Below are 14,052 nucleotides of genomic sequence, written 5' to 3' on the forward strand. Positions count from 1 at the left end.
GTCACACAGCTAGTTAAATGTCTGAGGTCACATTTGAACTCACGTCCTCTTGACTCCAGTGCTCTATCTACTGTGTCACCTAGTTGCCTCTTAGTTTATTTTTAAAAAGCTTCTCATCTAATTCACCTCCAAAAATGTTTTACCTTCCAAAACTGAGGACTTAACTCTGGACAATCATATGAAATTAATATAGGTATCTTTTCCCAAAGGAACTTAAGCTGTATCCTATTTATCATTTCTCAAAATACCTATGAGAGGTAAGTAAAATGACAATGAAATTGAGACACAATGTAATTTTTCCAAACAAAATTCTTAGCAACAATAGTCTATTGCTCTCTCCTCTCTAAATGAGACTATCTCCCACATTCCATACATACCAGGGTAATTGCATGAGAAAGCGAACATCTTAGCATATAGCCAGTCTGCCTAAATTCAATCCCTGATGCATCCTCTTCTGTAACTTCCACCTCTAGACTTTTATTCTTCCAGCACCAATCCTCATGCATAATACTTACTGGGGGGAAAAAAGCATGGTGGTCAATACCATATATAACATTAACAAAGTATCTTTCTTCCCAAGAATTTCTAATTCTTGGAAAATGGGGGGAAAAAAAGATAATGATCTTCTGTCCTTAAAATTAGCAAAAAATAAATCAGACTTGGCCTAGTTAAAAAAAAAAATCAGGCTGTAAGAAAGAATTTCAATAAATTTTAATTAAATGGTACTAAAATCCTACTTAGATGCCTCATTATGGTATAGAAGTAGTACTGGCTTCTCAAAAAAGCAGATAATCTCAGAACTGGAAGACATCTGAGCTTATCTAGTAAAATGCATAGTTACAACATCATACCCCAGTAGTTATCCTCATGTAACCATCTGAAGATTTCATGTGACGGGGAACCTATTATACCTCTTGAGACAGCCCATGCACAAACGTTATGCCAACGGAGTACAAATACTAGAAGCTCCTACTAAGTCAAAAAGGTTTCAAAGTATGACTCCAGCAGTAGAATAATGTACAAGAACCAGACTGGCTAAGTTCAGAGAAACTATCTACCAGGTAATTTTAGCCTTAGCAACCTACAAAACTTTGGCAGTTAAGATAAGGATTTCTTTAGACTTAATGTTGATAATTCTATTCTGATTTGTCACCTAGAAGGTCATTAACAAATACATAGAAGGGATTTGCATCTGTGGAGAGTGAATCAATGAAATCACAGATCTAAGTTAATAAAAATGGAAAACATGCCCTGTACTTCTTCAGGACACTGTCACTTACTACACTTAGAAGCAATACAGTATTCTGAAAAAGTAAAAGCAAGCCGCCAATGTCACTTCATTAACAAAATGTACTAGATAAAACCATAATGTTTACACAACAATGAAACTATTTTACCACCGTTTTTCTATTATTTGGAAATGGAATGGCATGAAGTCCAGACTTATCAAAAGATAAAGAATATATTATCCTATATAAGGATGACAACCAGTTTGTGACATTTTCTTTAATGCCTAATAATGTATTATATATGCAGCACAAAAGGACAAGAAAGAATTAAGTAAAGGTATTAAGCTCTAACTGGATTTTGAGTATTCTATTTTAAAAGACCAAACACAATTTTTAAAGTAATAAGATTGGCAGGAAATATAAGGTATATTAACTAAACCTAAAAAAGTTCAAATGCATCTTACTTTTGTATCGGCCGGGAAGCACATTATCAAAAGTGAAAGTCATGGAGTTGACCTTGCCAGATAATTGTAGACTACGCTTCTCCCCCTGACGGCTTATGGATTGTAAAGTCACCAGCAAGTCACCACAGGTATCTAACACATACACACACACACACACACACACACAAGAAACAAAGAAAAAAAAAGGAAGTCAAGTATAGCAGAAAGCCCCAAAAGGCTAAAGCTTAAAAACCCAAAGCACTTATTTCTCTTCTCAAAGTTCTACTCTATTATTTATGACAATTTAATTCTTCAAAAGAAATTAGTATGAGTTTCTTTAGCACATCCATCACTGAGCAAACAAGTTACTAGAACCAAAATACTAGTAAATAGCACTTTAGTGAAGGCTATGAGAGTGAGACAATGAGATTCCAAAGGAAGCCAAAACCCTTGCTCTGTCACAAATTAGACAATTTCTCTGAAGAATTAAGACAGAGCCAATATCCTCAACATGCCCTGGGAGCCAAAGGTGATGAGAACAAATGCCTTGGAAAATTATTCTAAATGGCTTGCTGCTAGCCTTTATTCAGTACATATTGAGAAAAATAGGACATCATAAAACCCTCTCTAGGAACCAGAGACACAACTAGTATTTTCCATAGCCAGCTTGACAATCTGATCCTAAGTCAAGTTTCATAAACCACACCCTCAAAATGAACTAAGCTAAATTCAGGGGTGGGAAGCACAAGGTAGATCCTCCACTTGGTAACAGCAGCATGAGAGAGGAAGCACTTGCCATTTGATATCTTCCTATTTTAACTAACTTGTTAACTAAGTGTTAAGCCAAGTTGTTTCTGAGATAGTAGAATATGCCTAATAGTGACTTTTAAATTTCAGCATCTGGGGGCTAGGGCCCCACTGTCTTGTATTAATTAAGATGCTGCTAAGAACACTATTATTATACTTGGCTGACCAGTATAATACTTCCCCATATGAAGAAAATTTCACTAGCATGCCCCTTTTGCTTTTTCATAATTATCTGTTTGTGCTCTCAATTCACAACTTACCCAAACAAGAGACTTTCCCTGAAACTGAGGCCAAAAACTGGTAAAAGGTCACATCCATCACTGGCCTGTTGGTAACAACAACAGGAAACATTTTGGGTTTCAAAGAAAGTCCTGCTCTGGTTTCTGCCTCAGGCACAACCACCTACATAAATACACAGAACAACATTATAAAATCGCAATTTGGTCTGTCGCAAAGTACATTTGTTTGTGCCCAGTATAACATAGATTTTTAAGTGACAAATATTCATTCCAAGAAACCTGATTTAACACTCACAATCATGTTCACAAACAACCTATATTCATCTATGGTCTTAAATGAGTACCAGCTTAAATGACAGAAGCATGTTCATTATCACAACTCATCCTACTGACCTGAAAAACATTAAACTTCATGTCTCTACTCGCAAAATGGTCCTTAGTCATAGGCCACGAGCACTAAATGCAACCCAGGGAATTTTAACATCATATGCCTGGATCCTTTTTGTACTATTTCTATTTCTATTGTCCTTTTCTTTTTGAGTACTTCTTAAAATAAGCACCAAAAGAAAAAAAAAGGCCATGTTTAGCCATTTTTAACTCATATAAAAAAGATTACATAATTGCTACTCTTATTTAAAGAATCAACGTCTATTTTTCATTATGCTGTCCTATAGATTGTTAATGGTTCCAGCTTTGAGAGAAATGGCCTGATAATAAAAGCTAGAAATCCACAATATATGGAGTCAAAAACATAATGCTTTGTGTACTGGTTGTCAATTCAGAAAGCATTTAAGAGTATATCAGAATCTACATTAAAGCATGATGAACCTTTGCTGTACTAGAAATAAAAATGCAGAAAGTCACCTTTGAGAAGCTGGAAAAAGGCATTTACAAAGTTTATAAGAGGGCTTCCCGAAACTAGGATCTCATCGAGAATTTAGTCTTAACTGGTACTTAACAAAAACTGAAAGTTTCCTCTATTCTTTTTAAGTAAGACTAAAATTCTCTCATCTTACCTGGACTTTATAGTTCCCTGATTTTGCTTTAAAACAAAATTCTCCACGTGAGTCAGTCTCTGCTGTGATCAAAGATTTTTCCCTGCCCTGAGATGTCATCACAATTTTGTATTTATTGATCTGCTTGATTGTATCAGGAAATCGAGTTATAGATATGTAACCACAGACACTGAATCTGCAAAAAAAAAAAAAAAAAAAAAAACATACACTCAAATATACAAAAGGGGGGGGGGGGGGGGGAGAAGAGGTGATCATATCAAATCGCAAAATCCAGCCCTTTCTTTTTTTTTAATTTATTTTGAATTATCAACAATCACTTCCATAAGCTTTTGCGTTTTAAATTTTTCTCCCCCTCCCTCCCCACCTCCCTCCCCTAGAAGGCATGTAATCTGATATAGGCTATACATACACATTTCTATTAAACATATTTTCACAATAGTGATGTTGTAAGTAAGAATTAGAACCAATAGGAGGAACCACCAGAAAGAGGAAACAAAACAACAGAAGGAAAAAAAAATAGCAAATAGTATGCTTTGATGTGCATTCAAATTCCATAGTTCTTTCTTCTTTGTGGATAGCATTTTCCATCACGAGGCATTTGGAGAGGTCTTAGATCCTTGTATTGCTGAGAAGGGTTAAGTTTATCAATATTAGTCATCGCACAACGTGGCTGTTATTGTGAACAACATTCTCCTGGTTCTGTTCAATTCACTTAGCGTCAGACCATACAAGTCTTTCCAGGTTTTTCTGAAGTCAGCCTGTTCATCATTTCTTATAGCTCAAAAGTATTCCATAACATTCATATACCACAACTTGTTCAGCCATTTCCCAATTGACAGGCATCCTCTCAATTTCCAATTCTCTGTCACCACAAAAAGAGTTGCTATAAATATTTTTGTACATGTGGGTCCTTTTCCCATTTATATGATCTCTCTGAGATACAGCCCTGGAAGTGCTATTGCTGGGTCAAAGGGTATGTAACATTTTTATAGCCCTTTGGGCATAGTTCCAAATTGCTCTCCAAAATGGTTGGATCATTTCACAACTCCACCAACAATGCATTAGTGTTCCAATTTTCCCACATCTTCTCCAACATTTATCATTTTCCTGTTTTGTCATGTTGGCCAATCTGATATGTGTGATGTAGTACCTCAGAGTTGTTTTGATTTGCATTTCTCTAATCCATAGTAAAAATCCATCCCTTTCTGAGGAAACCCACAGCTTTAAAATAACATAACACTTAGATTTAATTTAAAGGCAGCTTCAGTATTAATAATTCTATCAACAAATCAAAACTTCAAACGAAATAGTAGCAACCTAAGTAGTTTATTTGTTCAAAGGAAGTCAAGGGCTTTTCACAAACTTTAACTTAAAACCTGGGGGTTTATCCTAAACTTGTCTATCAGCACCAACTTTTGGCAAAGGAAAAGGACTGCAGGGTATAGTCAAAATTTATTTATTTGGACACCAGCCTTCAGAGAGGAAACACAGTATTAATTCTAACTCCATTCATTCCTACCCCCAAAAAGTATCTGATAGAGAAGCAGCAGCCCGTAGGTACCCTCCAATAAACACAGCCAAGAAGTGTTAAAAGTCCCACAATCTGTGACTGGTCAATTCTTCTTGTGGAAGGAAAGAAATACTCTAATTAGCAAGATTTCTATAAAAGATTAGACTTTTTTTTTTAAAAGTTATGAAGTAAGGAGAAGCAATGGGCAAGAGAAAAGAAAGGAAAATGAGGGATTAGGATGGTAGAGATCAGTAGGGTCAGCAATTAATCAAGTAGTGATGATAACAGCAAGCAGCAGATACTCTTGATAATATAGGAGAACTAGTAATAAAATAAAACAAACTCTACTTTCTAGGGACCGAGAAGCAGTTACTTGTTCATCAATAATGCTTCAATACTATAGCTCTCTAAGATATTAGAGATAATTTATCTATGTATGCTGGGGAAGAAAGTACAAGAATCCATCTGCATTATAACTCAATATAATATATTTGAAGACAAAGAAATTCTAATTTGATACCACTATCCCACTCAAACACTTTTCCTACACTTAATAAAACTCAAACTTCTTAATACGGCATTCAAGGCCCTCTACAATCTGGATACAACCTACCTTTCTGATCTTATTTACTATTTCTCTTTCATATATGCTATATTCTAGCCAATTTGGGACACTTGTCTTTCCCCAAATATGTCCTGTACTTTTCAACCATTACAATCTTTTTCATTCTTTTCCCCACTACTGGAACACTAGTTCACCATTATCTCTGTCTACTGAAATCATGCTCACCCTTTAAGGCCAACCCAAATACCACCCACTCTAAAAAAATCACATCAGAAGTTGTCCTATCACTCTCCAAAGTCCCAAAAGACTTCTCTTTTGTCTCTCTTTACAGCTAAGTTTGTGAACACCTCAAGGAAAAGTATGTCTTATTTAGCTTGGCAACTCTCAGATCACCTAGCAAAGGACTTTGTACATAGTAGATGCTCAATAAATGACAGCCTATGCGTACCCAGATGCATTAGTATATTATACGGAAAGCATAACAACCAGTAATACTTAGCTTTTGGGAATTGGGGGTGGAGAGGAGATGAAGAGAAACATTTACCATACAGCATCAAGTTTAAGGCATAATAAAGTACTGTACAGCTGATAGTTATGGGTTGAAAGTCTTACACACTCTTACACATAATCATTAATCATCAATAACATATACAAGTATCCAAAGAGAGACAGATATGCCAAAAAACTACATCCCATGATTTATTTACAAGGTAACAAGGAAAAAACTGAGCAACCTTGGTATTGTAGGAGCAGCTCTAAAGCCATGACCCTCTTAGTTCAAATTCGATGTTGGGACAAAATGAGGCATTTGTGAGTCACTGAACATTTAATGAAGGAGGAAATTTACTTTGCCCTAATACAGCAAGGATACAATGGCACTTAGCGACTCTGTGACCTGTGTCGGTCCCCTCATCTCCCATCGGGAAACATGTCTGGCCAGTCAGTCATCAAGACATAACAACATGCATGGTCTTGGGCACCCAAGTCTGCGAGATGCAGAGCCCACATGGGTTGGGCTTTTTACCAGTCCCAGGCCAGAGAGCTTCATCAGAAAAGCTGGGGCCAATAAGGTTTCCTTGGTGGAAGAAGCTTCACTAGGGAAACCTGTGGGGAAGCTGGGACCAAAGGAAGCTAACAGGGGTTTTGTGTGAGGGAAAAAGCTGTGTCAGAATAAAGGGAGCTGTCATCAGGAAAATTCTGTCTTAATACAATTGAGGATCCAGTAGCAGCTGGGCTACTCCAGCATTTCTAGGGCAGCGGCACTGTAAGGAATTCAGTAGCCTCCAAATTCCTTAAATGAAGAAACCCCAGGGAAGTCAAGTCACTCTGTCAGAATAAGACCAATAGCACTAGCCTAAAACCAGATTCCAATCCCCCACTAACATGAATCAGCATCAATCCCCAAATCTGAGCTTTGAGCTCCCTTCCCCCAATGCCTGGTCCTGCTTGATCCAGATAAGAATCCTATAAAAACCCACAAGATTTTACTGGATTGGGAAAGCAAGTGCTCTATCCCCTCAGGGGCCCCAGGAGAGTGCCCAATTCTACCTGGTGGCCCAGCAGACTTTAAGTCACTATAATAAGTGACTTAGGTGGATTGAGTGGACAGAGTGGATACAGTAGATAGAGCACCAGCCCTGCAGTCAGGAGGACCTGAGTTCAAATCCAGCCTCAGATACATAACACTTACTAGCTGCGTGACTCGGGACAAGTCACGTAACCCCAACTGCCTCACCAAAAAAAAAAAAAGTGACTTGTTTTACCCCATATATGCAGAAAAAGCCAGCCAGAACCTCACAGACTTAAGTCCCTTCCCCATATGCTTATTAGCAAAATGTAAAACACTGGGAATACAAAGACCAGGGCAGGCACCACCTTCATGAAGATATCCCAAAGTCCTCCATGGTTAGTTTTCTTTCCCTCCTCAAAATACCCCATATATCTACATTTCTGTGCACACTGTACCTCAAGGTCCCTGGAGAGAGACTGTTTAAGTTTGACATTTATAGCACCAATACCAAGCAGTACCTTAATAAACACAACAAACAATAAAAAACAACATCATCCCAAACTCAATAAATTTACAGTTAAGGAGATACCCTACATAAAAGTAACTATATTACAAATTTAAATGTGCAAAGTACATAGGAGAGGAAGAATGAAGCGCTGTAGGTGGAACTATGAATTGGTATAGCCATTCTGGAAAGCAATCCGAAACTATGCCCCAAGTCAGTAAACTTACCTATACCACCCCTCTCTCTTGTAGCTAGGTGGAACTGAGGAAAGCTTCAGGGAAAAGGTTAGCTCTACTTGTAAGGAAGTTTCTCTTCAGGCCTAAATTTGTATGTTTTCAACTTTCACCCATTGTTCTGACTCTGCCCTTTGGTGCAAGTCCAGTCCCACCTTCAAATACTTAATGATACTGATAATCTCCATGTCTTTTCTTCTCCAAACTAAATATCCCCATTTCTTTCAACCAGACCTCATGTGTCATAATCTTGAGGCTGTCCTCCCACCCCGTTTGCCTTTTTCTAGACATTGCCTAACTTCTCAGTTGCATTCAGTACTACCACAACATTCTAGATGTAGCCCGATATGAATATAAGGTGAAGAGCAGATATGGTGAAATAAGCATCCTACACATTTTGTCTCTTGAAATGCAACCTAAGATTCTGAATGCAGGCAGAGAGCCCATGACAATGTTGGGTAATGGCTAAAAGTCCAATCTACATATAAAGTGTGAAATAATATCTTCTATAGCACAACAAGGTTTTGAAAAAAAATTTAAATATAAAATCTCATTTCAATATCACAACCACTTTGTGAGCTAGATAATATAAATATTACTAATGTTTGAAAATCCCTGACATAGTAATCTTCATGATTTGGGAATGAGAAATGAAAATACTTAAGAATTCTCCAAATCACAAGTTATTCTGTATTTTTCATAGTATTTTATTTGTGTTTTTAAATAATAATGAATAAACATAATAATAAACAGTAAATCATTTTTCTGTGATAAGGTTATACTAAAAGTTTCAGGTTTTCTATAAAAGATATAATAATAAATACATAGCTTATTATTGTGAACCAAGATATCATAATGATTTAAAACACTGAAAAGAGCTGACAGATTGCATTTATTTTTCTTAAAATATTTCCAACATGCTTTATACTCTATACTCATTATTACGCATACCTAAAAATTATTTAGTAATTAATAAGTAGTAAATTTAGTAGTACTGTATGTACAAAGAACCGTAGCCTATAGGAAATATTCAAACACTGGAAAACACAAAGGAATATAACTGAATATTCGAACACAACATTCAGGTCTCCAATCAAAGTTAACAGCACTACATAGAATGACAAGTTGAAATTGCAAATTTAAGAATTTACTCTGCTTACAAAATCTATTGTTTGTTGGAACACCACTCACAGAATCTGTATATATCATGTATAACCTATTAATATTTATTTTATTTGCAAGAATGACTCTTTAGCAACAGACACGGCCATAAACTCCCACTTATAATGTGGCAACTGGTATTACTCCACCCATTTTACAGATGAACAAAATGAAACTAAGGGAGAGAAAGATTAGCTAGTAAGTGATAGAACCAGGACTCTAACAGAGGTCTCACAGAATTATAGATTCTGAACAAGAGGGAAACATCTCTGAGCAAGAAGGAAACATCTAATCCAATCCCCTCATTTTACAATTGTAAGAACTAAATTCCTTGACCAAGTTTGGCAGAAAAGGAAAGGTAGATGGAACTAGACTATGAACACCCTTGAATGAAAAGAAAAAAGTAATCTGTATTTTAATCAATGGTGAGGCACTGAAGTTATCTTTTGTTGTTCTGTTTTTAAAGAAAGTGATGTGCTCAGACGTGTACGTTAGATTATCTTGGCATCAGTGAAAAGAAGTGAGGAGGATCCTGGAAGCTGTCACCAAGAGAACTAAAACTAAAGTGAATTCAGGAGATAATGAGGGACTGAACCCTGGGTAACTGCAAGAATAATATTACCATCAACAGAAACAATGACACCAAAAAGAGTGGAGAAGTGAGATGGTTCATTCAATTTGGTGCACGCCAAATATAAACACCAAAAGAACATCCAGAAGGATATGTCCAGTCAATATTGGAAATATAGAACTGGAGCTCTCTAAGAAGAGAATGGGCCTAGAGATGGATTTGCAAGTGAGTTACAAAGAGATGATATATGAAATAATTAAAGTAGATGAAATTGCCAGGAGAGGCAGTATATAGAAAAAAGAAAAAAGGGCCTTGTTTAAGGGAAGTTAGAACTAGTAAAGGACACTGAAAAGGAGTGATCACAGAGGAAGCAGGCCAATCAGGAAAGAACAGTCTCAAAGTCAAAAAGGCAGTTAACAAACTGGCTTCTGATACACCAGGCACCAGCTAAGTGCTGGGGTACAAAGAAAGGTAAAAACATAGTCCCTGACATGCAAATAACTAGGTACCTATAAGATAGATATATAAATGGAAGGTAATCTCAGAGAAGATAGTGGACTGGGGCAGTGGCAATGAGGGGGAGGTGAAAGGGGAGCTTCCTGTAGAAAGTGGAATCTGAGCTAAATCCTAAAGGAAGGAAACCAGGAAAGCTGGGAGGGGAAGAGGAGGAAGGAGAGTATTCTAGGCAGGCAGGCCAATTCAGCTGAATCACAGAGTACACTGAGGGGAGAAATGTATAATACTGGAAAGGTAGAAAGGAGACAGGTCATGAAGGGTTTTAAATGCCAGTTCGTTAAATGCCTGGGGCACCCTGAGAAGGCACAACTATACAGTGCAAAGTAGTTGCTGACCTGCAATGGTGGAGAGAGATTTTTTACCAGGACTTCCTCATAACAGGTGAAATCACAGATCCAGAACCTCATCCCCCCACCTCCCCCCCATCTCTACCCCACCAAAAAAAGGTTTGGTCAAAGACAAGAAAACAAATTAGTAATCACTAATTTTCTCACTCACTGGTGAAGAATTCCAGAAGATTCCATTTTGATTTTTAGTAGTTTTACAAATCTCCCAAAATCTTACAAAAGTGAATTTTGAGCAGGCACATCAAGTGGGGACAAAACACAGCATTGCAAAACATAACATGCTAAAAGGCATAAAGATAAGTCAGAGGCAAAAGAAAATAAGGAGATATGCTTCTATGGTATTTTGTCATTAAGATAAAGCATCCTGGAATTGGGCAAATCCTGAAGTGGACGCAAGAAGTTTTTCAAACCAACACTTTTCGCTAAAGAAATTGGAAATGCCTGAAGTTCAAAGTTAACAGTGCAGGTGATGGGGTGCTTGGGTGCCTGTATTTGGATCCCCAGTTTCTCCCTGGCCTCAGAAACACTATCCCTGGCAGTTTCCCCCAGCCCAAGGACACTGTCCCTAGCAATTACTCATGAGTGGGCTTCAGCAAAACACTTATCTCCTCTCCTGGTGACACAAAGCTCGGTGAGAGAGTGCTGGGCTGCTCCCAGCCACAAGATCATGTCTCTGGAAGCCTCCCAATTCCTTAGTAAGCTCCTGTCTTGTGACAGAGAAGAGAGGAATGTCTTGTCTGGTCCAAGGAGTTTTTTGTCCCTGGCTGGCCCAGGGACTCCTCCTCTTGCCAGATTCCCAAGGTCCTCTGACATCTCCTTCCCTGTCTGGTATACTCCCTCCTCTTTCCCATCCACAGCTCCCAAAGATACCTGGACCTTTAGATTACCTAATCAGTATCCCTGGCATTCCTTTCCCATGCCCTTTTCCATAAAAACCCCAGCACCATCTTCAGTCTCTCACAGGTTCCTTAAGAATCCTTGCCTACTATATTGAGTAACAATAAATCTTTGCCAACTTGACTCAAAGAATGCTTGAGTCTGTAGATTCATTCCAGACAACCCCATCCTGTAACTTCGGTCTTTGATTCGGTCTCTCTCAGATTGCAACACAGGCAATCAGAGCTAAAGTTAAAGAATGGCAAAAATGGAAATTTAAGAATAAAACAAAATAAAACAAAAATTTAAGAATAAAACAAAATAAAAACAAAAAAATAATAAAGCAAACTAGAAGAAAGCTAGAATAACCATAGGCAACTCTTTTCTGAAAAATTCATCCTTATGGTATAGAGTAAGTATGTACTACATAGTCTGTAAGTAGGTAACCTTTATGTTTTTAAGAGTTCTTGGGGCAGCTAGGTGGCACAGTGGATAGAGCACCGGCCCTGGATTCAGGAGGACCTGAGTTCAAATCTGGCCTCAGACACATAACACTCACTAGCTGTGTGACCCTGGGCAAGTCACTTAATCCCACTGCCTAGCAAAAAAAAAAAAGAGTTCTTTACACTTATGGGTGACTGCTTTTCAAATTATTATTTATGTCCAAAAGACAGTATCATCAATAGAGTGCTAGGCAACCTGGGATCAAATCCTGCTTTTAGCATGTATTATTAGCCGTGTGATCCTGGACAAGGTACAATCTCTGTTGGTGAGTTCCCATACCAGGAGTTCCCCATGCTAACAAAATCACAGATCCTTTATATAACTCTGGTATTTAAGTTCAATTATGGGATAGTGAAACTATGAAGTTGCCTAATGACAAAGCAGAACAAAGTGCAATAAACCCAACCTAATTATTCAAAAACATCTTATAATGTTTCTCAATTAACAGTATAACCTTCAGAAGAACACAAGGGTTAAATGAACATTGACCATAATTCTATCCTTGACAGCTACTTAAAGAGATTATAAAATGGTTCTAGAATTACAGAAGCACCAATTTACATTCAACGTCACAGGAAGAAGCCATAGAAAATGTTATTCAATTTGATTTTAAAATAAACCTATTTTGACTTTTGCAGCAAAATAACTTTTTAAAGCATCCAACAAATGACTACTTTTTCAGAAAGACTACTAGGTTAATGTTCAAAACTGAAAGACATCCTGAATTCTTCCACATCTACCTAAAGCAAAACTCTCAATGCAGATCACTTAAGGAAAAAAGCACCTTCAAAATCTCATATTTCCATATTGAGAACTCTCTAAATATAAAACTATTTGCCCTAGTATTTTCCACTAAAGTGAATCGAAACCTTACCCTGTGGCTATGATGTCAGCCAGCTGAGGAGTATTAGGTGCTATTTTGACTGTAATAGGATCAAAGTAAAGGTGCTCCTTCTGAGCATGAATTGTGTATGTTCCTGTGGTTATGTTCTCCAGGCGAAAAGAGCCATCGCCTTTTGTTTTTACTGTAACACAAGGAAAAATAAACGAAGCAAATCAATCATGTGTAGAAGCATATATATTCTGCAGAAATCAAGAAAATGAAAATTTTTCCATGTTTTCTTACAGCAAGTTAGAAATAACTTCCCTTTTCATTTATAAGTACTGTTTTCTTCATTTGACAGAAACTGTCAAATCCCAACATTCATCACTCACCTTTGATTTGATTATTCAGTATGACAATAGCATCTGAAACACCCTCTCCCTCTGGGCCATTCAAAACCCTGCCAGTGACCGAGAAGCCCATGACATGGAAAACAGGCTAGAACAGGCAGAAGAGACAGAGAATTCATTATTCATTTAAGCAACCAAAGCAGAAGGAACACTGATCTATAGACTTCTTCTAAAATTGCATATCAATGATTTTGTCAAGTGTTTTTTCTATCTCACAAAAAACTTCTTCTAACAAAAGCTAGAACCCCACCATGCACATAAGCTATTGCTGATAACACTTTAGCTTAGGACCTCTGAGAATTCACCTCTAATTTTGAATGGATGACACCTGAAAAGGTGATATATATATATATATATATATATATCACCTTTATATACACATACATATATATAATACATAATATATATTATATATAATACACATATATATATATATATAAAAAATGCTATCATCATTAGAATAACTAATTCTTCTAATAATAAAAAACTGTACAAGAGGTCCTCCAAAAAAGCTCAACCAAACAAGGTTTTGTGTTTTCCCCAAAATCCCTCTCATCAAAATTTTTATTTTCTGGAACTTTTCCATTTCTGCAGAGACGAGACATGAAATATAAACATGTGCTTTATATTCTGAGTTTAATATGGGACTCTTACCTCAATTTTTAAGCTGTCATGCTCAACAGTAAAGTCTAACCTAGAAGGAGCAACATCAAAAGTAATCCTTTCCCCTCTGTAGAATGGAACCTGAAACAAGATCAAAGCTTTTAATTTAGCTTCAGCACAATAT

General features: G+C 37.0%; 1 protein-coding gene across 1 annotated transcript in view; it reads right to left on the reverse strand.

Moving 5' to 3' along the window:
• Positions 1-14,052, reverse strand: part of LOC114025706 (nodal modulator 1) — a 50,358-nt gene that overhangs the window by 23,179 nt on the left and 13,127 nt on the right. Inside the window, exons 9-15 of the mRNA XM_027839175.1 lie at positions 13,920-14,009; positions 13,248-13,353; positions 12,907-13,057; positions 3,735-3,909; positions 2,740-2,881; positions 1,694-1,825; positions 378-514 (exon numbers count right to left, since the gene is read on the reverse strand). Of these exons, the coding sequence (XP_027694976.1) occupies positions 378-514; positions 1,694-1,825; positions 2,740-2,881; positions 3,735-3,909; positions 12,907-13,057; positions 13,248-13,353; positions 13,920-14,009 (933 nt within the window). The remainder of the gene's footprint in view (positions 1-377; positions 515-1,693; positions 1,826-2,739; positions 2,882-3,734; positions 3,910-12,906; positions 13,058-13,247; positions 13,354-13,919; positions 14,010-14,052) is intronic.

The sequence above is a fragment of the Vombatus ursinus genome, unplaced genomic scaffold (assembly GCF_900497805.2).
Source record: "Vombatus ursinus unplaced genomic scaffold, bare-nosed wombat genome assembly UNPS02014832.1, whole genome shotgun sequence".
Taxonomy (NCBI): Eukaryota; Metazoa; Chordata; class Mammalia; order Diprotodontia; family Vombatidae; genus Vombatus; species Vombatus ursinus.